Genomic DNA, 27,912 nt, shown 5'->3' with positions numbered 1-27,912 from the left:
AGGATTATTTTTTGTTTATAATTAAGGTTATCAAGTTCATAACTTAGACACACATTCCAATCTCCACAGGCTATAATTGGATTATTATCTAAAGTTTCAAGCTTTTGGTGTATATTATCAAAAAAGCAGGAGTATCCTCATTTGGGCCATAAAGAGCTAACAAAGTTATTTTCCTATCAAAGAGGTTCATTTCAAGTATTAGAAAATTACCATTAACATCCTTAATCTCCTTTAAAATTTCAAATTGAAATGTATCATTAAAAAGAACGGCAACACCCCTGCTATTACTAGAAAAAGAACAAAATTTACTTGTATAACCCCATTCACTTTCCCAATATTGCTCAATCTCTTTAGTAGAATGTGTATTAGTTAGTACAGATATATCATATTTTTTCCTACAATTAATAAAAAAATCTCTGCGTTTTATTTTATCTGACGACAAACCCCGACAGTTGCAGCTGCCAATTTTTAAATTATCATCCATTGTTATTTCTGATCAAGTTACTTATTAACCAACAAAATATATACCACCACAACACTGGTTCAAGATATTCTTGACTTTTCAAGTTTAAAGTGAACTTATTTTTCAACCAACAATGAAGACTCTCCCACACACCGTGAATCAATATAACTTCTCTGACGAACCAATATCTGTAGTATTTTATCATAGCAAAAACAACTATCCTCAAAAACAAAATCAAACCAAAAGAAAACAGTATCATTACAAGTCTGGAAAAAGTTTCGGTTACCTGTGAAATCTACATGTCAATACATTGTACATTAAGTACTCTTATGTGTTACATTATTATCTATTCAAACAAACTATATCACACTGATTCAAATAATCTTGTATGATAAATATAATATATATACACGCATAGATATATATATATATATAATTTTTCCAGACAATAAATATTCAGCTCAATACCTTATATGTGGTATATTGTGTATAGTTTTTAAACATAAATCATTCTGAATCTGTATTTTTATATGATACATATATATACATATAGACGTGTTTTTAAAGATGATATATATTCTGAAATTCTGTCTTGGTCCTTACATATTTGTACACATTATCTTCTGAAAGCACCCAAAATTTTATCATTTTAGGAAAAGTGGATTGATATCCATTAGAGGTAGCTGTAAAACTTACAATGATAAAGTATTATGATTAATGGATTAATCTATGCTTAGCAGTCTTATGTACCTATCAATGTTCAAAATTAATGTAAATAATTTGTGTACGTTTAAATGGATAAAATTTTTCTATAAATGCTTTGATGAAATTAGACAGAGCTCCATTTTTCAGGCCAGGGTACTATAAGTGAATATTATATAATGTATAAGATAGAACTTGAACTTCAAACCATATTTGAGTCGCATTTCAGGAAAAAGATTGATTTAATTTAGATGCTTGAACATAAATTTTCACGTCGAAACTGAAAGGTGACACAATGTCCAACAGCAAAATCGAAAATATACATCTCTGTGGGGGACGAATTCCATTACATGTTTAAATGTACATATGTGAGAATGACAGAGAAGTTCTTACCTTCATATTACCGAGAAAATCCATCTATGGTTGAAATTAGTGAAAACTCTTTCGAGTTGTTACAAAATATAATATTAACAGGATTTTGTCCCGGTTTTCGTTGGACAATCTGAAAAAATAAGGTAACATATTTCACAAGAGCTATCATGCAATATGTCACATCTTATAAAACAAATTCATCATGTGTGTTTACTTACCGTCCATTTTGTCCTTGAACTATAACATTATTGCATTATGATGCCTCATGCTATGCATTTTGCCCACACATTTGTATCTGAGGAAACCAAATAAACTATGCCGCTGAAGATGTAGCTCATATCTACAATTAGTCCGTTAATGATTTTTAGATGTTATGAATATTGCTCACGCTGCTTTTTGAAAATAATATAACTTAAATAGGACAATTTGCAGAATTAAGTTCCGAAATATCATGTTATTCTTAGTGACTTTAATCCGATGAAGATCATTGTTGCTTCTAATTATGATTGTAGTAAACTAGAAAATGTCTGTAAGACATGAATGGCCCCCCGCCCCTGGCCATGGCCGGGGGCATAAAAAGACGTTTCAGTTTTCTTTTTTATACACATGCAACGTTAAATAAACGGTCTTGTATGATTAGGCTTGCGAAACTAACTTTATTGCATTTAACCATCATGCATGCATGGATTTGACTTTTATATTTCCGCGGGAAATGTTATCAGTTTTTTTTGTCCAATCACATTCGACATCGACATTTAGCTCTTGGCTATCATCATGGTGGACAGCAGACAAGAAGTGATGACCGACGGGAGATCGAATTGAAAACAAGACTGAAAATTGATTGTTAGTACTACACTATCACATTTTTTTTACTCACTATTCATTTATTGCAAGGTGCATTTATTAATCGGTTGAGTTAGATCTTTCCGTTTTGTTTGTCATCTGACCTTATTTACAGTAAGCTAATTCAGTAATTGCACCATTGCCAGTATTGGTCGGTGTCTAGTGCCTAGGTGCCTTCGCATGTCAGAATTATTACTCCATGAAAAAAAAACTGAATCCCGTACACTCAATCTATCTTCATTGTTCTAAACTAAACCTTCATAATGAATTAAGAATATACTCAGTGACCAATCTACAGTTCATTTTCTCTTTCAACTTAATGCTGACAATGGTCTCGAATGTAAATAATCCACACGTATTATTAAATTGATACAGAATATAGGACTGCCATATACCATTTATCACGGTGTACTGACTAAACCTGATCAGGAGTTTACTTAAAATACAACATCATGTTAATGTGGGTTTTTAGCCAGGCCTATTACACATAACAGAGTGTAATATATAGTAGACACTGTCTAAAAACTAGCGCAAGTTGGTCAAGAAGATGCACATTTGAACAGCCTGATCCATGTTTGCACTGAAGAAAAACAGAAAAAGTATTTAAATGGCAATCTTCCCCATAGCAAAAGAGACTACTAGCTTATTAATAGTGTAAACAGTTTTGAGCAATTGCCTTGTCAGAGTATTGGCCCAGAAAAACTGAAATTTTGATGAGAGTCATCGGTTTCAATGGTAACAATAAATGTATTAAAAAAGTCACTGACAACATATCTAGACTATAACAATTGATAAAAAAGATCTTCAAAATAAATGCATGAGAGTTTCCCCTTTTAGAGTTACAGATATTGCAGAGAGGACTCTCTATCATCTTTGCTTTAAAAAAAGAAAGGATTTTTTCAAAATATGTTGAAAGACAATATATTATAGTTTTAGTCGGATTTGTAGAGGTGGTGCTTATATGTTTAACAAGTTTTCATTATTAAAATCACAATGTTCTCTCCCGCCGTTTTCTTTTCTCTTTGCTATTGAGAGTTTTCATTCTGTTAATTAACAAATCATAAAATGCCTCAGAACCTTCGGTTTTTTAAGCAATTTTAACTTGTCCTGGTAGCAAAAAGAGGGTAAAGTTATAAACCCTGTTGAGACTATTCTTTTATACATTGTAATTAAGAAAATCAATATAAATATATATGTTTAAATAAAATTCTTATGAAAGCCACAATATATTACATAAACTGCCACAATTATTCTGGACCCCCCCCCCCCCCCCCCCCCCCCCCCCCAAAAAAAAAAAACTAAATAAATTCACCACTTATAGTTATTTTATCATTGTGCCTTATAAGTGTTTGCTGGAAATTTTCTAAACATTCAAATACATGATCATAATTAGTTATCGAAAGAACATCCTCATCTTGCAAAATTAATATAGTGAGGAGATGGGCGAGTTTTTCGTCAAATTGAACATTAAACCGGAAATCAGGTACATCAGAGCACAATCGGGCTCAATTCTTGAATGTTTAAAATTGCAATTTTTCAACGAGGTATTTGTTATATACGTTAAATTCATCTGAATTATTTAAGACTTTTAGTATGATTTCATTTCTGCATGAGAGCTTAAAACGATATTTTGTTGGTCAAAATAATTTTTAATCCATTCAACGGGTCGGCAGTTCTCATTGCATGCTGCGGCAAGTGTATTGTGGGTAATGAAGTTCCTGCCACACTTCCGTTTAAAGTTGATCGTATGGGCAGGTTGTTGGAGTTGAATTATCACACACACACACACAATACCATAAAGCGCTCGCTATAAAGAGTTAACTCTTATTATTGAAGAAGACTATTTTTGTCTGAAAAAGCAATCAGAATACCCATAATTCTGGCCACTGGAGTGAGCAATCTGCTAATAAGGGTTACCAAATATGCGATACCACTGATATTTATTCACAATAATTTGTCTCTCTAACAATCCATATTACTTGTGTGGAGAACAAATCATACTACAAATTGTTCAGTCAGATTTCTCAGTTCACTATTTGGATCAACATATCATGATCATTATAAAGTTAATTATTGAATGACAGAAATTAAAGGATCCATTTGAAATAGGTATATTTTCTATAATAAGATTTTCATGTTTGGGCTAGCATCAAATCTGTAAAGAAAATTTGTGAGGAGGAGTTCCTTAATATTTGTTGCTGACCAGCATTTCCACCAGGGCTGCTAAAAGGGCATATGGTAATTTTGAAAAGGGCACTTAACAGTATGCAAAATTATCATCAAAGAGGCACCTCAGTCATGTTCTTACAGCTTCCCTGATATGATATCTCTTAAAAGAACACCTTCAAAATCAGCAGTTCAAGCATATTATTCAAGAAAATTACAAAATAGCTAAATAACATGATTTTTTTTTTCATAAACCAACATCACTTAAGAAAAGGTATAAAGTTTGTTGCAATAAGGATTCTTTTTTCTATCTATGGCAAGAACAAATCGCTGACATCTGAGGATGGACCAGTTTTATTTCATCTTATTTGGTAACCAGAGGATACTTAGAATGTAGAAATATTTGTTAAGAAAAAGTAAACAACAATTTTTTTAATGAATGATATGATTATGAATTTTTACCAACTCTAGGAATATTGATTCATTTGTAGTTTTTTTTCTTCAGCAGCAAAAATTATGAGGTCATTTGAGTTAATTGAATGTGTACACAATCTGTTTATGAATTACATGTACTGTCCATAATCATAATATACTGTACTTGTGAACAAGTATAATCCATTAAGAACGAAGAAATTGATGTATAGTAATCACACATTTTATCTGTGAAATAAAAGTACTGATATTAACATGGATATGATTGGAGGTATGAAGTGAATTCCTGATTCATGTGTTTGTCTATTTGGGTTTCCATCGAATCATTGTTTTGGTCTTGCAGATAATCTGTTATAGCTACTAAATCTTCATGGAGACCAAAGAAGAACCAGCCATGGACAACAGACCGGCCTACAACTGGGTAGATATCACTTCAGAGTTTGTAGAGGCTGCATCAGACCTTCAGCTTGGGGAACTTTTACATGACTCCACGTAAGAATTGTATTTTTCATTACTATTACCAGTTATTACAGAGTATCAGTAATTCCATAAAAATATGGGAAAAAAATAAACATGAAAAAGTAGGGTCTATTTAAAGGTTTTCAGGCAGCAGTTTAAACATTACATGTATCTATAAGGCAATCATTAGTACAATATTTTACAAAAGATAAGTACCAAGTATGCAAATCCATGCATGAAAACAAATGAAAGTAGGTAAAGACAATATGGTACCATTCCTCTTTATCTAGAATCAATGGTATTAAGTTAATGGTGATACTAATTTTTTTTTTTTATTGCTGTTGTAATGAAACCACTGTTTATTTCAACAGATTTGGATTGTTTGAAGCCATGTCTGCTATAGAAATGATGGACCCTAAGATGGATGCTGGTATGCTGTGTAATCAAATTCAAAGGAAAGTTCTGAATTTTACAGAAGGTACAGAGGTAAGCTTGATCAATTATATTTGTTATAGCTAAAATAGTGACGTGAAAGGAGGTAATAAATTTTCCTTTTCCATGCAAAACAACTCAGGTTTAGTGCATGTGACCTTGTCATCAACCAGAGATTTACTTTGTAGGTTACTGTATTGTAACTATCAGATGTAGTGGTGTTTCCCTGAATCACATTATTTGGCAACGTTTGGAGTGTTTAGCTCTTTGTTTTTTTTGTTCCATGCTTAAGAAATTGATTAGGGGAAATAAGTAAACAATTGTATTTTATTTTTCAAATATGTTTATATGAGATATACAGAAGGATGATCATGATTTGAATAGTGCTTTCTTGAGAATGGCAGTGAAAAGTTTAAATTAGAGTCAATGTGAGAGAAGAAACTATTTTTTTCTTATGCTTGAATATAAGTAAATATGTACTCTACATTCGATTGAAATTACATGTATGCATGATTTTGCAGTATGATATATATATGATGATACTGAAGTGGTATTTCATCTAATGTTTTCAAAGAATCATAACTGAAATGTCTAGTGTATGATTGAAGTTGTACTTTATAGAAATGTAACATCATTAATTATTGATGTTTTTGTTGTCTTTTTGTGGCAATATTTAGTCAGGTGAATTGAAGATCAAGGATCTGAGTATACCAGAACTGATTGGTATTATGGATGCAACACTGGCATGCATGGTAGGTATATATAGTAAGGAAGGTAACAGGCTTCTAACTACACTTTCTCCTCTACAAATGTAGGAAATAAAAACTAGTCACTGGTTACAACTAATTATGATACTCTTGTGTTTCCTGTTTTTATGTTTATAGTTTGGTGCACTTCCAATTCCATCCAGTATCCAAACTGTTTTAAAAGTCTTTTTCAATTGTGATCAAATATTTACTTTGATTGAAATGATTGTTTTGGAAATGAACATTTTATACTAACAAATGACCAGTTTTGAATTACTGTTAGACTCTGTTTCTTGGAAGTTTTCATGTTTTTGATCCATAGTTTATCTTTATTTCTATAAATAGTACTTGTTGTTGACTTGGGTCTTTTAAACATGTGTTTACATTGTTACTGATCAGGTATTAGATTGTCCTATCCTTTGTTTTCTACAGAAGTAACCAGTATAAGTCAGCCTGCCAATCATTTTCAGGTTTATTTTCTCTGTTATTTTGTTTTAAGGTAACTTGGCTGGAGGGTCATTCCCTGGCGCAGACTGTATTCACAAACCTGTACTTACACAATCCATATGTAATAGAGGACCGCTGCCTGAAGGCCTTCAGCCTCTGTACACTGAAAATTGTCGATCACATACGTGACCGCGTCAACAGAGCTGGTGTTTTTGAAGAGGTTTGTTTGATTTTAACTTACAATTTAAAAGTAATGAGATGGTGCTAATTAAAAAAGATTAAAGGTAAAACATGAGCAGTCTGGACTGAAAAAAAAAATTTACTTTGTAGGAAGATTTCCAGACCATGACATATGGGTTTAAGATGGCAGGAGATGTTACTGATGTACGAGTGACAGGTATGATGAAGGAGTTGGAGGATGATCTACACAGAACTCTCAAGGTAATTATCCCAATGATGAATGGGTCTAAAGGATAGTCATGGGTTTTAATGGTGATAAAATGTAGAAGTCAAAACTCCTTATGACCAAGTGTTGATGGGCCGTAAAAAAAGCAAAAAATAAAGAATTTATGAATGGCAAAAAGTAGCAATAGATATTTCCTTGGAAGTTTTTTGTCGTTTTGAATGAATAATTTTTAAAGATTTACAGATTTAGGATAAGATGTTTTTTTGTTTAATATCTGTAAATTGAAAAAAAATGTAGGTGGATGTCTAGTGGTGTTTGATTAAAAAGCACAATGAATTACTAGTAAATGTACTTTAAAAGAAACTTATTTATAAATCAATTATTCCCATTACAGACCACAAGAAGTAAACAGGGTGAAGAAAGAGATGCGGAGACAGAAAGGGAGGTAAGTACTCTGTATAGAAACAAAAGTTGTCTATCGGTACTCTTTGCAGAAAATTCACTAGTTTTGTGATCAGATTTATGAAGTTATGATTTCATAATTAGAAAATACCGATTTTGTCAGTCAGGTGGATGTCATTCAACAATGATATAATGTTTGTACAGAAAGGTAGTGGAGGAAGGCTATTGTAGCCTGTAGGCTGGGTCAAACAGATGTGAATCATATCATTGCTACCAAAATCCAAAATGTCCACAAGTTGTTTCTGATTGACTTTGAAGATGTGTGTCATCCGGCACACATCAAGGCCTTTACTAAGCTCTCATATTGATTTATCTGATCAGTCTATGGTTTAGTGTTCTGGTAAGTACCTCACTGTCCTCATTCTGAAATAATGCTTCTTCTTTCTGATATTTTCATATCTGGAATATTTCAATCTGTTTTTTATGATATTTTCAGCATTACCTGACTAGTACATTGTTCTCCAGAGTAAAGTTCCATCGATTGTTCTATGCCATGCTGTTATCATTTAGTAAGGAGAAGGTAAGATGGTATTTCTTTAAACTTACTGTAAGTTGTACTGTTGTATTATTAAACCTATGTTTTAGACAGGGAAAAAAAAGTAGACTTTTGGGGATGAAAAGCTTATAAGTAATGAATGAGTACTTTTAGAAATCAGATTTTCATCAAAGTTTCTAAACAATTTCAAGCTAGAATTCAAAGTTTGGTGCTGTAGCATATTATGATGAACATTTAGATTTTTACATACACAAAATCCTACTGGTCGTATATCCACCCTTGGCTTCTAAAATAAATCTTTCCAAATCAGCTACATATCTGTGAAAGTAGTATCATAGAACTTTAAGTAAAATCAAAACTACTTTTAGTTGAAGCCACTTGGCCAATTCTGTATGTTTAGATGGAGGATTTCATAATGGGGCGAGCTGTGCTGACTGTAAGTACGAGAGTGTTCATCCGACACGATTTTACCTGTTAATGAGTTAGTGTTATTCTAAGTGTTTGGTTGAAAACCTGTTCAGAATACATCAGTGTAATTTTGTTTCTATTTTACTGTGCAGTATTCCTGTTATTACAGTATTTAAAATTTATGTTTTAAGATGTACATACATATTCACATTCTAAGTGAAAAAAGGAATACATTCTAGTTCACTTCAGCGGTGTAAGAAATCTGAGTCAGTTTGAGTGAGTGGTTGTAAGTGTCTATCAAGCTGTTTATGTTTTGTCATGACAACTCTCATCGATTGCTCAGGTGTATTTGTGTTGTTCTAAAGTTTTTGTAATATTTAAGTGGTTTTGACAAGTTGTGGCCTTTCAGTAGACAAGATCTATCACCTTGTATATCCTTGTTCATCTATACTTACTTGAAAATAACATTCACACAAGCAGTTATTCTGTATATTGTGTGAACTGTTATCCAACACATGTATGTGTTCAGGTAATGTGTACATACAGTAATTCTGGTATATTCTGTGACCACTCAACTGTACAAACATATCCAGTAGTGTCACTTTTTTCCAGCTGATCCCTGGTTTGTATTTTTCAGTGTGAAGGAATTCCTCAGTCCCAAAAGATGATTGTCCAGCTCCAGGAACTGATTCCTACAATCCGAGACACTCTGTCTGTTGGTGTACAACCAGAGAAGAGGGAACTTAGTAAAAATGGTATTCTGATACTCTGTGTAATATATATATAAAGTCGCTGTAAGAATTGTACATTGTCATGAAGATTGTGGATTAAGTTATACCCACTCAATGGATGGTAAAGTTTGGTGCATATGGATCCATGATGAAGTTATCATTGATATAATGATATATTTTCTTTTAAAACAAATATTATTCTTTATTGTTTTGAGTTTATTACAATACATATATAAAAAATAACACATTGCTTATAAGGTAGATATATAGGTTCAGGGTTCAGAATGTAATGTTTCATCTGTACAGTCTGACCAATAACTTCATAACCAATGTTACTCCTACATGTATTTATCGTTCAGAATATCTGCATTAGGAAGTTTTATTGTTTTTTTTTTTTTTATCATTCAGACTATCCTACCATTTTTACGGTTTTATTTTGTCGTTGAGAGTGTCTTAGATTTTGGCTTAGAAAGATTGTTATCACTATTTCTTGAGAACTACTCTATAGATCTTTTTCAAATTTTATGTATAGGTTCCTTAAGGTCATGATTTTGACTGTTTGATTTTGGGATAGACCAGAAAAATAAAATGGCCAACAGACGGCCATTTTAGATTTGGCAGGTAAAGATTATCATTGCTATTTCTGCAAAGGAATGTTCAAATGTCTTATCATTAAGAGCAAAAACAGAGCAGTGAAAAGAAGGGGAAAGATCCAACTTTCAAAGAGCTTATAAAGATCAAACAGTAGTGGGTGCCAAGATCCCTCTTGGATCTATTGTTAAGACTATCCTACCACCGCAGGGTTTTGTGTTATTGTTAAGACTATCCTACCACTGTAGGGTTTTGTGTTATTGTTAAGACTATCCTACCACCGCAGGGTTTTGTGTTATTGTTAAAACTATCCTACCACTGCAGGGTTTTGTGTTATTGTTAAGACTATCCTACCACCGCAGGGTTTTGTGTTATTGTTAAAACTATCCTACCACTGTAGGGTTTTGTGTTATTGTTAAGACTATCCTACCACTGTAGGGTTTTGTGTTATTGTTAAGACTATCCTACCACTGTAGGGTTTTGTGTTATTGTTAAGACTATCCTACCACTGCAGGGTTTTGTGTTATTGTTAAGACTATCCTACCACTGCAGGGTTTTGTGTTATTGTTAAGACTATCCTACCACTGTAGGGTTTTGTGTTATTGTTAAGACTATCCTACCACTGTAGGGTTTTGTGTTATTGTTAAGACTATCCTACCACTGCAGGGTTTTGTGTTATTGTTAAGACTATCCTACCACTGTAGGGTTTTGTGTTATTGTTAAGACTATCCTACCACTGTAGGGTTTTGTGTTATTGTTAAGACTGTTTTGCAATTTTTATGTTTTGTGTTTTTTTTAAGACTATCCTACCATTATGGGGTTTGAGCCCCTGGTGAACCAGAGGTTGCTACCACCCACATTCCCGAGGTACACTATCATTAAGAGTCGTGAGGCTGCTTTGGATTATATGGAAACCCTTCTTAGTCGTCTCATGGTGGTCACCACAGTTCCACAAATGACATCACTTCACACGGTGCTGGTATGATCCCTTCTACATTTTGTCATATCTATATTAAGTCTGAGTTTAAGATTGCTAGGCAGACATGTTGTTTGTGAACATAAAGGAAGCTGGTCATCTGTTGAGTCACAGTCTGAATTAAGTTTACCCTAGAGAAACCTATCAGTCCGTGTTACATCATCATGAAAACAGTTTTGATGTGTAAGTTGTATATAGTGTATAGAGTTTTTGTGGTGGTTAACTTTGTTGTGTTCAGGTAGACAGTAGTATACAACAGATGTGTTATGTTAGATAACACTTGGATAATTTCACACAGGGGTGAAAGGATTGGTGATGACAGATATAATAAATGTTCATTGCATTCATTTCATGTATTGAACATTTCTTCTATATTTTAGGACACCTTTAAAGACTTCAGTAAGACATCACCTTGTGTTCTGTCTAGGTCAATATTACAGGTAAGTTCAGTAAGACGTCACCTTGTGTTCTGTCTAGGTCAATATTACAGGTAAGTTCAGTAAGACGTCACCTTGTGTTCTGTCTAGGTTAATGTTACGGTAAGTTCAGTAAGACGTCACCTTGTGTTCTGTCTAGGTTAATGTTACAGGTAAGTTCAGTAAGACGTCACCTTGTGTTCTGTCTAGGTCAGTATTACAGGTAAGTTCAGTAAGACGTCACCTTGTGTTCTGTCTAGGTCAATATTACAGGTAAGTTCAGTAAGACGTCACCTTGTGTTCTGTCTAGGTCAATATTACAGGTAAGTTCAGTAAGACGTCACCTTGTGTTCTGTCTAGGTTAATGTTACAAGTTCAGTAATGTTACAGTGTTCTGTTCAGGTAAGACGTGTTCACCTTGTGTTCTGTCTAGGTCAATGTTACAGGTAAGTTCAGTAAGACGTCACCTTGTGTTCTGTCTAGGTTAATGTTACAGGTAAGTTCAGTAAGACGTCACCTTGTGTTCTGTCTAGGTCAGTATTACAGGTTAGTTCAGTAAGATGTCACCTTGTGTTTTGTCTAGGTCAAAGACGTATTAGGTCAGGGTAAGTTCAGTAAGACGTCACCTTGTGTTCTGTCTAGGTCAATGTTACAGGTAAGTTCAGTAAGACGTCACCTTGTGTTCTGTCTAGGTTAATGTTACAGGTAAGTTCAGTAAGACGTCACCTTGTGTTCTGTCTAGGTCAATGTTACAGGTAAGTTCAGTAAGACGTCACCTTGTGTTCTGTCTAGGTTAATGTTACAGGTAAGTTCAGTAAGACGTCACCTTGTGTTCTGTCCAGTAAGACGTCACCTTGTGTTCTGTCTAGGTCAGTATTACAGGTTAGTTCAGTAAGATGTCACCTTGTGTTTTGTCTAGGTCAATATGTCACCACGTGAGAAATCTGACTTTTTGTTTGTGTAGGTGTTATATCTATGTTGAGTTGTAGAAAATTCAGAAAACTGTAGTTTAGAGTATCACTTCCTGGTTTATTTTATCCCAGTATTTTGCATCAACTGAATTGATTTTCTTTCTTCAGTTAACACTCTTGCCTCCAAATAAGCGTGTGTTCGGGGTGAATTCAATTGTTGACTTTCTCAAGGAAACCATCAGAGGCTTCATAGCACCACCTGCTCTCAGCTCCAAGTAAGTTTCTTTATCAAAAATGTTCATAAAATAGGACAAAATGGGACAATACTAATATCATAAAGTTATGAACATGAATTAGAAATGTAAAAAGTAATATTCTATGACTTTCCACAAATGGGGTTAGATGCATCAAGGGGCCACTTTTCATCCTGTGTACCTCTTTTGGACTTTAAGTTGTCTGTGCCAGGACTTATCAGCTGACAAAAGAGTTGATAAGATTGTGTGCAGTGTAAATGTATTTAAGAAATTGTCAGGTCAAGATATGTACCTCCAAGCTGATCAGGTTCACAGACTGGTTCAAATCTCAGGTTTACTATTTTTTACCAATGTTTTAATATTTAGATGTACTTGTAATTTGTTTATTTTAGATCTTCCTTGTTCAACAATCCCCAGGCCAAAACATATGTAGATGCCTGGTTCATGCAGGCTGTGCGTCCTATATGTACCCTGATTCAGACAACAGGTCATAACCGTGCCCGACAGCGTGACAAGTGGGGACATCTATTGGAGGACCTGTCTGCCCTACAGGAGGAGGTAATCTGTACACAACTAGATGTCACACTGTTTCTATATAGAACTTAACAACCTACTGTTGTCTTTGGCTGTTTGTTGTAGTTGTAGTCTGGTTTCAGGTGCACTGCTTGGGTCAGATTTACAGTAGATAGATGTAAAAAACAAAGGTAGATAAGTCATAATTAAGAAACATTTATGGGTATACTCAAGTAAAAATTCAATATTTTTATGCCTCTGTACTGAAATGACAGAGACAAATATAGATAGTAACTGTCCCTTTTCTCTGATGTAATGATGTAAAGTTCCCCTGTGACCTGCACCCACAGTTGCACCTCCTTCAAAGAAGAGCTCCTTTATGTATTGAGAATACCAATCTTGACTGTAAAATTCTGAGGAATTTTTCATTAATTGACTGAAGTGGCCAGTTTATGGATAGTTTCAACATGATTGTGACTTGGACATTGATTAAAATGTGAGGTTTGAGATATGGTGTTTATTTGATTGTCTCCCTTGTTCTATTACACTGTCTATTTTTTGAGACAGTTCATAAATATAAAGTGTGAAAATATAACAAAAAGATGTAAGAAAAATACAGTTTGAATCTTTATATACATGAATGTAAGAATATTACAGAGACAATCTTTTCAGGGGACCTGAATTATATGTTTCTTAGTATGAAGCTGCGTTTCTGTCAAGGATTATAATATGTGTTTAGAGAAAAACTCTGGTTTGGTACCTGACACTTGTACTAGATCATGACAATAATTATGTGGTCATACATGCTGTATATGGGTTAATATTTCAATATGTACATCTGTAGGCTGACAAGGTAGATGCATACCTACACCAGCAGCTGACAAAGACAGAGCCTAACAGGCAACACTTGGCTTGCCTAGGTAATTGGGTACTATACCACACACTTCAGGCTATGATAAGCTATCTCCTGTCAGGCTTTGAACTTGAGCTGTATGCACCTTATGAATACCACTACATATTTTGGTAAGTCACATGCATGTAAGTTTTCTATCATCTTCTTAAAATAAAAAAAAATTAATTTGAATCATCTGTTGGAATTTGTAGTCAAACATTCTCCAGAAAAATTCCTCCAGATTTTTATCTGAAACTATACATATTACATCACCATCTTGTATACTTTTTACCAATACATCAAAGTTATTTCAATGTTTTGCATATTCTTATACAGTAATATATCCACTTATCTGTTTTTTGTTCAGTAAGTTTCAGACAATTATGTAAAAAGATTTGTTGTTTATTTGTATACAGTAATATATCCAGAGGAATTCCTGAACTTATTTGCTTTTTAATTCAGCTAGTTTCAGATAATTATGTTAAATGATATGTTGTTTATTTTTAGGTATCTCTATGAAATGCTGTATTCATGGTTAATAAATACACTTCACCGAGCAGACAACTTTTTACTGGAGCATGAAACCATCACAGGTAAACATCAGATTGAAACATCTTCAGACAACCAGAATAATTATAAATAATTATACATATATCAACAGTTGTAATTTTAATTGTAATTTTATTGACTTGATTATTTTCTAGAGCATAACATAGGGTCTAAAGCATGACATAGGGTCTATTGACATTTTGACATAGGGTATTTGACATAGGGTCCATGACATAGGGTCTAGAACATGACATTGGGTCTAAAGCATGACATAGGGTCTAGAACATGACATAGGGTCTAGAGCATGACATATGGTCTAGAGCATGACATAGGGTCTAGAACATGACATATGGTCTAGAGCATGACATAGGGTCTAGAACATGACATAGGGTCTAAAGCATGACATAGGGTCTAGAACATGACATAGGGTCTAAAACATGTCATAGGGTCTAAAGCATGACATAGGGTCTAGAGCATGACATAGGGTCTAGAACATGACATAGGGTCTAGAGCATGACATAGGGTCTAGAACATGACATAGGGTCTAAAGCATGATATAGGGTCTAGAACATGACATTGGGTCTAAAGCATGACATAGGGTCTAGAACATGACATAGGGTCTAGAGCATGACATATGGTCTAGAACATGACATAGGGTCTAGAACATGACATAGGGTCTAGAGCATGACATAGGGTCTAGAACATGACATAGGGTCTAAAGCATGACATAGGGTCTAGAACATGACATAGGGTCTAGAGCATGACATAGGGTCTAGAACATGACATAGGGTCTAAAACATGTCATAGGGTCTAAAGCATGACATAGGGTCAAGAGCATGACATAGGGTTTAGAACATGACATAGGGTCTAAAACATGACATAGGGTCTAGAGCATGACATAGAGTCTAGAGCATGACATAGGGTCTAGAACATGACATAGGGTCTAGAGCATGACATAGGGTCTAGAACATGACATAGGGTCTAAAACATGTCATAGGGTCTAAAGCATGACATAGGGTCTAGAACATGACATAGGGTCTAAAACATGTCATAGGGTCTAAAGCATGACATAGGGTCTAGAGCATTACATAGGGTCTAAAGCATGATATAGGGTCTAGAGCATGACATAGGGTCTAAAGCATTACATAGTGTCTAAAGTATGACATAGGGTCTAAAGCATGACATAGATTGGGATTGAACTTGGAGATATGCTGCTAGATCCATAAATGAAGGATGATTCCTTTATTAATTGGATTTTTTAACAATTTGTATCAGAGTCTAGCATTATGAATTGTAGGGTTCTGTACTACCATACTGTACAACATTGTAAATAGAGAATCAGAGACAGAATATTGTTATTATAACATCATCTGGTTAGTATCAGGTTTTCTAATGGCCGTTCTTCAGGTTTCATTAGTAATAAAATTGTTTTTTGTAATTTTCGTTGTTAACATCGTTTCTAGACAATCAGCAGAAAGGGCGAAACAACAAGAAAAACAAAAAGAGAAAGAGGACAAAGACATTGAACAGAGAAATTAGTATGGCACAAGCAGAACAGCATATGTTTGGTGGTTACTATAAGGTAAGGGCAGATTACTGTGTTATAAACAGAACAACATATGTTTGGAGGTTACTATAAGGTAAGGGCAGATTACTGTGTTATATACAGAACAACATATGTTTGGAGGTTATTATAATGTAAGGGCAGATAACTCAGTCATATACAGAACAACATATGTTTGGAGGTTATTATAATGTAAGGGCAGATAACTGTCATATACAGAACAACATATGTTTGGAGGTTATTATAATGTAAGGGCAGATTACTGTGTCATATACTGAACAACCTATGTTTGGTGGTTACTATAAGGTAAGGGCAGATTACTGTGTCATATACAGAACAACCTATGTTTGGAGGTTACTATAAGGTAAGGACAGATAACTCAGTCATATTCAGAACAACATATGTTTGGAGGTTATTATAATGTAAGGACAGATAAATGTGTCAAATACAGAACAACATATGTTTGGAGGTTATTATATTGTAAGGGCAGATAACTCAGTAATATACAGAACAACATATGTTTGGAGGTTACTGAAATGTAACGTCATATTAGTAAACTCTTTCACTTGTGTCTGAGACATGAGGATATCGACCTGAAACAAGTGGTTTGCTGTATGTTTCATTGTATTCAATCCTTTTAGATTTTACTTTTACTTATAAAGCAACATAAATACATAGATAATTTTACAACATAGTGTTATACTGTTCCTTTTTTCAGGTTTTGATAAAGCTTTATGATATTTCAGAGTTACTATACATATATATATATCTAACAGGCAGTGCTGGGGCTGAGACTGGATGGAAAGTTAGTGTATCCATCCTTTGAGTTTGACAGTGAGGAGGTGCAGTATTCCCATCGTTTCCTCCCCTTCACAACTGTGTCTACGCCACCATATATACACTACGCCCAGTACAAGGTAAACTAGTTCTAGTGTAATCCAGACTTATATCTAGTGAGTTATAGTGTAAACCAGACTTATATTTAGTGTGTTATAGTGTAACCCAGACTTATATCTAGTGAGTTATAGTGTAAACCAGACTTATATCTAGTGAGTTATAGTGTAAACCAGACTTATATCTAGTGAGTTACAGTGTAACCCAGACTTAAATCTAGTGAGTTAAAGTGTAACCCAGACTTATATCTAGTGAGTTATAGTGTAAAACAGACTTATATCTAGTGAGTTATAGTGTAAAACAGACTTATATCTAGTGAGTTATAGTGTAAACCAGACTTATATCTAGTGAGTTATAGTGTAAAGCAGACTTATATCTAGTGATTTATAGTGTAAACCAGACATATATCTAGTGAGTTATAGTGTAAACTAGACTTATATCTAGTGAGTTATAGTGTAAACCAGACTTATATCTAGTGAGTTACAGTGTAACCCAGACTTATATCTAGTGAGTTATAGTGTAAACCAGACTTATATCTAGTGAGTTATAGTGTAAACCATACTTATATCTAGTGAGTTATAGTGTAACCCAGACTGATATCTAGTGAGTTATAGTGTAAAACAGACTTATATCTAGTGAGTTATAGTGTAAACCAGACTTATATCTAGTGAGTTATAGTGTAAACCAGACTTATATCTAGTGAGTTATAGTGTAAACCAGACTTATATCTAGTGAGTTATAGTGTAAACCAGACATATATCTAGTGAGTTATAGTGTAAACAAGGCTTATATCTAGTGAGTTATAGTGTAAACCAGACTTATATCTAGTGAGTCATAGTGTAACCCAGACTTATATCTAGTGGGTTATAGTGTAACCCAGACTGATATCTAGTGAGTTATAGTGTAAACCAGACTTATATCTAGTGAGTTACAGTGTAACCAAGACTTAAATCTAGTGAGTTAAAGTGTTTACCAGACTTATATCTAGTGTGAACCAGACTTATATCTAGTGAGTTATAGTGTAATCCAGACTTATATCTAGTGAGTTATAGTGTAAACCAGACTTATATCTAGTGAGTTATAGTGTAAACCAGACTTATATCTAGTGAGTTATAGTGTAAACCAGACTTATATCTAGTGAGTTATAGTGTAAACCAGACTTATATCTAGTGAGTTATAGTGTAAACCAGACTTATATCTAGTGAGTTATAGTGTAAACCAGACTTATATCTAGTGAGTTATAGTGTAAACCAGACTTATATCTAGTGAGTTATAGTGTAAACCAGACTTATATCTAGTGAGTCATAGTGTAACCCAGACTTATATCTAGTGGGTTATAGTGTAACCCCAACTTATATCTAGTGAGTTATAGTGTAAACCAGACTTATATCTAGTGAGTTACAGTGTAACCCAGACTTATATCTAGTGAGTTATAGTGTTAACCAGACTTATATCTAGTGAGTTATAGTGTAAACTAGACTTATATCTATTGAGTTATAGTGTAAACCAGACTTATATCTAGTGATTTATAGTGTAAACCAGACATATATCTAGTGAGTTATAGTGTAACCCAGACTTATATCTAGTGATTTATAGTGTAAACCAGACTTAAATCTAGTAAGTTAAAGTGTTTACCAGACTTATATCTAGTGTGAACCAGACTTATATCTAGTGAGTTATAGTGTAATCCAGACTGATATCTAGTGAGTTATAGTGTAAACCAGACTTATATCTAGTGAGTTATAGTGTAAACCAGACTTATATCTAGTGAGTTATAGTGTAAACCAGACTTATATCTAGTGAGTTATAGTGTAAACCAGACTTATATCTAGTGAGTTATAGTGTAAACCAGACTTATATCTAGTGAGTTATAGTGTAAACCAGACTTATATCTAGTGAGACGTAGTGTAAACCAGACTTATATCTAGTGAGTTATAGTGTAAACCAGACTTATATCTAGTGAGTTACAGTGTAAACCAGACTTATATCTAGTGAGTTATAGTGTTAACCAGACTTATATCTAGTGAGTTATAGTGTAAACTAGACTTATATCTATTGAGTTATAGTGTAAACCAGACTTATATCTAGTGATTTATAGTGTAACCCAGACTTATATCTAGTGAGTTATAGTGTAACCCAGACTTATATCTAGTGAGTTACAGTGTAACCCAGACTTAAATCTAGTGAGTTATAGTGTAACCCAGACTTATATCTAGTGAGTTATAGTGTAACCCAGACTTATATCTAGTGAGTTATAGTGTAAACCAGACTTATATCTAGTGAGTTATAGTGTTTACCAGACTGATATCTAGTGAGTTATAGTGTAAACCAGACTTATATCTAGTGAGTTATAGTGTAAACCAGACTTATATCTAGTGAGTTATAGTGTAAACCAGACTTATATCTAGTGTGAACCAGACTTATATCTAGTGAGTTATAGTGTAAACCAGATTTATATCTAGTGAGTTAAAGTGTAAACAGACTTATATCTAGTGAGTTATAGTGTAAACCAGACTTATATCTAGTGAGTTATAGTGTAACCCAGACTTATATCTAGTGAGTTATAGTGTAAACAGACTTATATCTAGTGAGTTATAGTGTAAACCAGACTTATATCTAGTGAGTTATAGTGTAACCCAGACTTATATCTAGTGAGTTATAGTGTAAACCAGACTTATATCTAGTGAGTTATAGTGTAACCCAGACTGATATCTAGTGAGTTATAGTGTAACCCAGACTGATATCTAGTGAGTTATAGTGTAAACCAGACTTATATCTAGTGAGACGTAGTGTAAACCAGACTTATATCTAGTGTGTTATAGTGTAAACCAGACTTATATCTAGTGAGTTATAGTGTAATCCAGACTTATATCTAGTGAGTTTTAATGTAAACCAGACTTATATCTAGTGATTTGTAGTGTATAGATTCTTGTCAAGAACAGACCCTATATAATCTGGATATTTGACCTGTGGTGTCTAACCTATATTTGGACCTTTTAGAATGTCTTAACGATTAAAAGTATTTTACATCCATTTACATTGAGGACCAATCTATGACCTTTGTTTACTGGTATATAAGATGCATGTCATTGACAAACATTCACTACAAATTTGACTTGTGAACATCGATGACCTTTCTTTAGAACAATGATGTAAGATGTATGTGAAACAACTACATGGGATGTGTATGGTTTAGGGATAGAGCAATAGTTACCTGATTCGTAGATCAATCAGGACCTTGGTCTTTTGTTAAATTATTCCCCTTTTTTTGGGGGGGGATATCAGATAAGGCTCCTGTTGCCATGGAAACAGATAGGCCAAATAGAATTATTAACCAAGGAGGACCTTGGTCTTTTGTTAAATTATTCTCCTTTTTTTTGGGGGGGGGATATCAGATAAGGCTCCTGTTGCCATGGAAACAGATAGGCCAAATAGGAGGACCTTGGTCTTTTGTTAAATTATTCTCCTTTTTTGGGGGGTGGATATTATTAACCAAGGAGGACCTTGGTCTTTTGTTAAATTATTCTCCTTTTTTTTGGGGGGGGGATATCAGATATCAGATAAGGCTCCTGTTGCCATGGAAACAGATAGGCCAAATAGCATTATTAACCAAGGAGGACCTTGGTCGTTTGTTAAATTATTCTCCTTTTTTTTGGGGGGGGATATCAGATAAGGCTCCTGTTGCCATGGAAACAGATAGGCCAAATAGCATTATTAACCAAGGAGGACCTTGGTCTTTTGTTAAATTATTCTCCTTTTTGGGGGGGGATATCAGATAAGGCTCCTGTTGCCATGGAAACAGATAGGCCAAATAGCATTATTAACCAAGGAGGACCTTGGTCGTTTGTTAAATTATTCTCCTTTTTTTTGGGGGGGGATATCAGATAAGGCTCCTGTTGCCATGGAAACAGATAGGCCAAATAGCATTATTAACCAAGAAGGGCCTTGGTCTTTTGTTAAATTATTCCCCCTTTGGGGGGGATATCAGATAAGGCTCCTGTTGCCATGGAAACAGATAGGCCAAATAGCATTATTAACCAAGGAGGACCTTGGTCTTTTGTTAAATTATTCTCCTTTTTTGGGGGGTGGATATCAGATAAGGCTCCTGTTGCCATGGAAACAGATAGGCCAAATAGCATTATTAACCAAGGAGGACCTTGGTCTTTTGTTAAATTATTCTCCTTTTTTGGGGGTGGGATATCAGATATCAGATAAGGCTCCTGTTGCCATGGAAACAGATAGGCCAAATAGCATTATTAACCGAGGAGGACCTTGGTCTTTTGTTAAATTATTCTCCTTTTTTGGGGGGGGGATATCAGATATCAGATAAGGCTCCTGTTGCCATGGAAACAGATAGGCCAAATAGCATTATTAACCAAGGAGGACCTTGGTCTTTTGTTAAATTATTCTCCTTTTTTTTGGGGGGGGGGATATCAGAAATCAGATAAGGCTCCTGTTGCCATGGAAACAGATAGGCCAAATAGCATTATTCTTTGACAGAGTTAGAATTTAATAAGTAGCCTTCATATTTATGTATATCCATGATAAATTATATAAGAACTGTTATTGATTATGTGAACCATCAAGTGAGAATTAAAGGCCTGTAATCTGTTTGCTTGTTCTTTCAATTCCAGGAAATGTCAGACTTGAAGCGATATGAGCCGGAGGCCTCAGCCCAGAGTTTGTACACAGCATCATGTAAATGTTTCCACCAAGCCAAAACACTTCTTGAGAGTTTGTCCTCCACCAATGAGGAGGTAGATACATTTATTTTATGACATTTCTGTCAGTGAAAATTGTCTGTTGATAAAATCATCTCTTGGTCATGATATTAAAAAATCTTCAGTTACATAATCTAGTGATCATGTAACTTTTCCAATGATGACAAATAAGAATGGTGTTTATTTTGTTAATTCTGTGTACTTTGGTATTTTTCAAAGTAGCACTGTCTTGTCATACATAGCATCATAACCTTTAAACAAAACAAAACTTTAAATGTTTTCCATAGTTATTTTTTTTATAGCACAGACTAGCTTGCTTTGTGTTTTGTTTTATCTTGTTTTGAATTGAAAAAAAAAAAACACCTAATATTGATTTCCCATTGAATATTTTATTTCACCATTGAATATTATATTTCACCAGTAAAATGACAGAATATCAATTTTTTTGGTTATAAATAACAAATAAATTCTGAACATTTTCATTGATATTGTTATGTTTGATGTTGACATATAAATACTGATTTTTTCAGATTCAGACATTAATCAAAGTTGCCAAGACTAACTTTGTGGTTATGAAGTTGTTGATGGGAGGACATAAGAAAGATAGTAATGTAAGTCCTATTTAAAGTTATCTCCATATTTAATCAGGTCATGTCTTAAAGTTATCTGATTTGAGTATTTCTGATCTAGACTTAATTCAGTGTTTCAGATGAAGCTTATATAAACCTTTTCAGTGTCTATGAATCTTTAAATATGGCTGTGACACATGTTTGTAACATTCATACTACATTATGTTCATTTTCTATTCACACTCTTTGTTAATCTCGGGCACTGAAATAGTCTATAAGTTGTCCTTACTTTTACCTGGAGATGGATCTAAAGGGTATCTTGGCTTTATAACAATAGATTGGTAATAAGTGTGGTATCATATAATTTGGATACCTACAAAGCTACTTAAGGACATTCTATATAATGACTTTTCTCTGAGGAATTTCTGCCACATTTTCATGCCCTGCCATTTTATTGGGTGACATCTAGGGCTACTCATGTCTGGCTGTCCTATACTATCCTGAATTAATGCCCTGTCATTATCAGGTTTGCTGTGGTGTATAGGCTTTTTGTCTTATAGACTTACTCTAGTTTCATAAAACTTAAAACATGTTTTCTTGCCACTGCATTGGTGACAGGTAGTGCCAGTCATGTCTGGCTGTTCTGTCCTATTCCATATTAATGTCACTATCAGTTTTGCTGTGGTGTATAGGCATTTTGTCTTATATATTTATTCTAGTTTAAACATGACTTGAAATATGTAATACGTGTTCCGTTTTTAAAATCTATTAAAGGGACTGAATAGTTAGATTTTGATATTTTTGATGTTTGATTCCAGGCAAGCATTGTAATACTAAAAATTACAGTAGAGTATTCACCAAACTAAAGCACTTTTTGAGAAAAATTGAAAAAGATTATCAGCTTCAAGCTAACACTGGTGAACACTGTTGTGTCTACTGCCATCTGTTGTTTGATCGCAGATAGCTGAGTTCATCATGTGACCTTTCGGAACCTCGTTTTAAGCCTGTGCTTTCTTATGATTTCTAAATTTACGTGTGTTTAGACATTGTTTACACTCTCAAAACTAAAATGATATGAATTAGTATTGGGTTGCTACTATTTCATTTTAATTTTTTGACCTTATTTTTATTGGTATAAAATGATGATGTAACATAACATCATGATTAACAGAAAGTGCACAGCTTTTAACAGATATTTACATGTTATAATGCTTTTCATCAGTTATAAAATGAAAATCTAACCATTAAGTCTGTTTAAATCCTCATTTTTAATATATTTTATATATGTTTTATATACTGCAGGAGCCGCCAGACTTTGATTTCAGTCAACATAAAGTCTACCCAGTGATGAAGTTGACCTGAACAGTGTGATGTGACTTGATGTGATATTGATTACATTATTCCTATCATGAAAGGACTACAGGACTTTAATTTATAAAAAAAAAAATACACAGCTTTTTCATTTCATAATAAAAGATATAAAATGATGTCAAAAATTGTTTTGATGTTTATTTTGTATTTACTAGTGAAGAATTTCTTTCATACATCATCTGTCTTTCTCCCCATAAATGTTTTACCTTGAAATAAAGGGGAAACAGGACCATGATATTCATGTATAACTTTCTTTTATAAGCCAGACACAGTTTTGAAAAGATGATGCATACTTTGGAATTCATGGCGAACAAATATGAAGGATCAAACAGTATGGCTGGAAGCTTGCTGTCTAGAATTAAAATAGATGTGACCTCAGACCTTTAGTATAGGTGCCATAGTGGTTAAACCATCACATTATTCTGGGACAATTTCTTTGATGGATGAATTCCTGATTTCTAAGAACTCTTTGGACAGAAGTAAGAATTATCTGGTTTAAAAGAAATTTGTAAAAGATTGGGTGGAGAGAGGAGAATGGTTAGATATATATCTGGTCAGTATGATGGAGTGAGGAGAATATTTAGATATATATCTGGTCAGTAAGGTGGAGAGAGGAGACTGGTTAGATATATATTTGGTCAGTATGTTAGAGAGAGGAGAATGTTTAGATATATATCTGGTCAGTATAGTGGAGTGAGGAGAATGGTTAGATATATATCTGGTCAATATGGTGGAGTGAGGAGAATATTAGATATAGATCTAGTCAGTAAGGTGGAGAGAGGAGACTGGTTATATATATATCTGGTCAGTAAGGTGGAATGAGGAGAATGGTTAGATATATATCTGGTCAATATGGTGGAGTGATGAGAATATTTAGATATATATCTGGTCAGTAAGGTGGAGAGAGGAGACTGGTTAGATATATATTTGGTCAGTATGTTAGCGAGAGGAGAATATTTAGATATATATCTGGTCAGTATGGTGGAGTGAGGAGAATATTTAGATATATATCTGGTCAATATGGTAGAGAGAGGAGAATGGTTAGATATATATCTGGTCAGTAAGGTGGAGACAGGAGACTGGTTAGATATATATCTGGTCAGTAAGGTGGAGTGAGGAGAATGGTTAGATATATATCTGGTCAGTAATGGTAGCTAATTGTTTAGCAGTTCTACAAAGTTTATAAGCAGAAAAGACCATAAAACCGTAGCAGAACTGGAAAATGTAAGGTCATGATTTTTCATTAGACAGCAAGAGTTTGTCCTGATAAGTCTGTCTGTAAATTCCATTTCTGAAGTATAGGCCTATAGCTTCACAGTAAGAGAGTTACATGTGTTGGTAGTAAGATTGGTAATGTGGAACTAGTGGAAAGATTTAAGTGAACTAGCAGAATCAGTAATAGGGAATGTTTGCTATTCAAATATAAACGAGGAAGGTCTGTAAAGACAACAGATACTATACTAAACAAAAAAAGAAAGGTAACACTACTTTATTCTGTGATTAATTAATTAACCCCATCATAAATCCTTCCAATCATGTACGAATAAAGTAATTGATCAATTCTGATAAAACTGCAGTCATGGTTCATTATAAAACTTTGCGTTCAGTTGATTTTATTCGACTGTAAAAGACGTTGGGGTCAATTTCAAAGGCAACACCATTAGTAACGGGTATGACCACCGTTTGCGAAGTAAACAGCATTGCAGCGTCGTCGCATGGAACTCGTAAACCGGCGGATAATTCGAGGAGAGATGTTCCATTCAGCGATCAAGGCTTGGGCCAGCTCCTGCAAGTTTGACGGCTGATTTTGACGTTCTCTCACGCGTCGCCCAAGACCGTCCCAGACATACTCAATCGGTGACAAATCAGGTGATTTAGATGGCCAATCTAACCCCTGTACGTTATTCTGTTGCAAGAAAGTTCTGCTGACGCGACTGGTGTGCGCTGGTGCGTCATCCTGTTAAAAAAAATGGCGCCAACGCCATGGCGTCTTAAGAATGGCAGAACCACTGGTCTTAAAATTTCGTCCCGATATCGAATGCCGGTTAAATTGCCATTTAACACAACAAGCCTGGTACGAGTCCCCCCACAAATACCACCCCAAACCGTTACACTTCCGCCGCCAAAGCGGTCCCGTTCTGCGACGCAGCAGTTCGCAAAACGCTCCCCTCGTCGCCTCCACACTCTGCGCCTTCCGTCACCGTGTTGCAGACAAAACCTGGACTCATCTGAAAACAGAACATTGTTCCATTGTCGTAAGGCCCAACGACGGTGAACACGGGTCCAGTTACGCCGATTATTACGGTGGCGTCGCAACAAATTGGGTCCAGTGTAGGGACGCCGCGCTTTCAATTGGTAGGCCCTCAACCTGTTGCGGACTGTTTGGGGAGACACACGACGCCCAAACAATATCCTTGTAGTCTCTACTGCGGTTACGAATCGATTGTGCAAGTGTATCAATCGTATACGACGGTCATCCCTGGCGGTCGTTTTACGGGGTCGGCCGCTTCGGGGACGATCGGATGTTGACCCAGTTTGGTTTAAACGACTTACCAACTGGCATATTGTCTTAACACTGCAACCAAAATGCCGTGCAACTCGACGGCGAGACTCCCCAGCCTGGATCATGCCTACAGTCCTTTCTCTCTGTACTTGTGACAGCCGGGGCATAATGATAAAGTTGATAGATAGCAAGATTCGGTGATTTCTAAGTCCTAAGGATCTAAGGAACAGTTGTCAGTTTGAATGTTTATGAAATTCAAGCGAAGATATAAGTTAGTCGCAGAAAGTCTCGTGCAGCTCTTTCGCTAATACAGACTTTCACGCTTGAATGATTTTGGTAACCCCCTTGGATTTTGTAATGTAAAACATTACCATTTTCTAAAATTGCACAAACGTCATTTCGTTTTCACTCATTTACAGGTATTCGCCAAGGAAACATGTTAACCTTCCTTTTTTTGTTGAGTATGTTTCAGATTGCATTACTGGAGAATAGTTATCAGGTACTGTGTTTATAGAAAAATTGGATAACATGCAAATAGGATTCCCTTGCTTATCAAGCAGAACTAGATCTTGTCAGTTGCAAATACAAACACATTTCTGGTTCACTATATTTTTTGTCTTTCATGGTAAAACCGACTAATGGTATATTTAAGGGGACAAACTCTCCCTCCGGACTGACTTTTCAGCAATCCCATCATACATTCTCACCAAAACTGGAAACAAGGACAACAGAGATAGTTCAACAGCCTATAACCTCTATCTTTTTCTTTAACGAAACATATAGGAACAGCTTTCCAGTAAGCTGTATGATGAAAACATTCCTCTTGTGAATTTTCTGTTTCTGGACAGCAACAGTCATGCTTTCTCATCCAATAGTGTTTGCATGTCACAATTTGATTCAATATTCAAGAGCCTGCTCCCCGTATCACAATTCTCATGCAGAGTGTAGACAACTGACATAAACTAACAGGATTTTCAGACATGGAGGTCTATTAAAAATTGGAGAAGTTTTATGGTGTCCTCATGATATAATTGGGAAATATTCTGTTTCCTTGTGCGAAATGAAGTTAGAAGTTAGACAGCTGGTCTTATTCTCCTTGTACCTATTCAATGTCTCCGTGTAAAGCTTTCTTTTGGTAATATTCTGCTTTAATTTTATCAAATTTGAATATTATTTTTTGGACATGTTGGTATTTTCTTTATATTTGCGGACAATAAGTTTGACTTGACAACTACACGAAAATAACAAGAGATGAAAGCACAGTAACAAACTGAATAAAGGAAAAGTTTTGAATCAAGCCCTATTATCACATTAAATGACCCATTCTGTTATGTAATACGACTTAAAGGTATCAAATTATTTCAACAACAAACACCGAACATGTAAATCTCTTGATCAAGTCTGTAATGCCATGTAAATGAAGTAGAAACCATGGCAATGACAATAACATGGGGCACGCGATAATTATAGATATCGTCTTAATCTTTATAGGCAAAGAAACCGAGATAGTAAAACTAGTGACAAATGAAGGACTCGGTACACATGGCTGATTATAAATCATGTTCTGTATAAAAGATAGGACAATTTAGTGGGAAAGGTGTCCATGTCAGTTTAGCATTCCTA

General features: G+C 34.7%; 1 protein-coding gene across 1 annotated transcript; it reads left to right on the top strand.

Moving 5' to 3' along the window:
* Positions 1-2,308: 2,308 nt before the first annotated feature.
* On the top strand, positions 2,309-23,914 carry LOC132562037 (N-alpha-acetyltransferase 35, NatC auxiliary subunit-like). Its single transcript, XM_060226760.1, has 20 exons — positions 2,309-2,380; positions 5,322-5,470; positions 5,809-5,923; positions 6,547-6,621; positions 7,115-7,282; positions 7,393-7,503; positions 7,863-7,913; positions 8,367-8,450; positions 9,472-9,589; positions 10,957-11,135; positions 11,513-11,572; positions 12,628-12,734; positions 13,106-13,271; positions 14,071-14,249; positions 14,626-14,711; positions 16,131-16,249; positions 17,008-17,148; positions 21,760-21,882; positions 22,377-22,457; positions 23,718-23,914. Exons 2-20 carry the CDS (start codon positions 5,349-5,351, stop codon positions 23,775-23,777), a joined length of 2,145 nt encoding a protein of 714 aa, XP_060082743.1. The 5' UTR covers positions 2,309-2,380; positions 5,322-5,348; the 3' UTR covers positions 23,778-23,914.
* The last annotated feature ends 3,998 nt before the right edge of the window (positions 23,915-27,912 follow it).

This window comes from Ylistrum balloti, unplaced genomic scaffold, assembly GCF_031769215.1.
Source record: "Ylistrum balloti isolate Yb309-2 unplaced genomic scaffold, AGI_CSIRO_Ybal_v1 Utg371328, whole genome shotgun sequence".
Classification (NCBI taxonomy): domain Eukaryota; kingdom Metazoa; phylum Mollusca; class Bivalvia; order Pectinida; family Pectinidae; genus Ylistrum; species Ylistrum balloti.
Note: the sequence above shows the minus strand (reverse complement) of the source record. Positions and strands in the feature narration are given on the sequence as shown.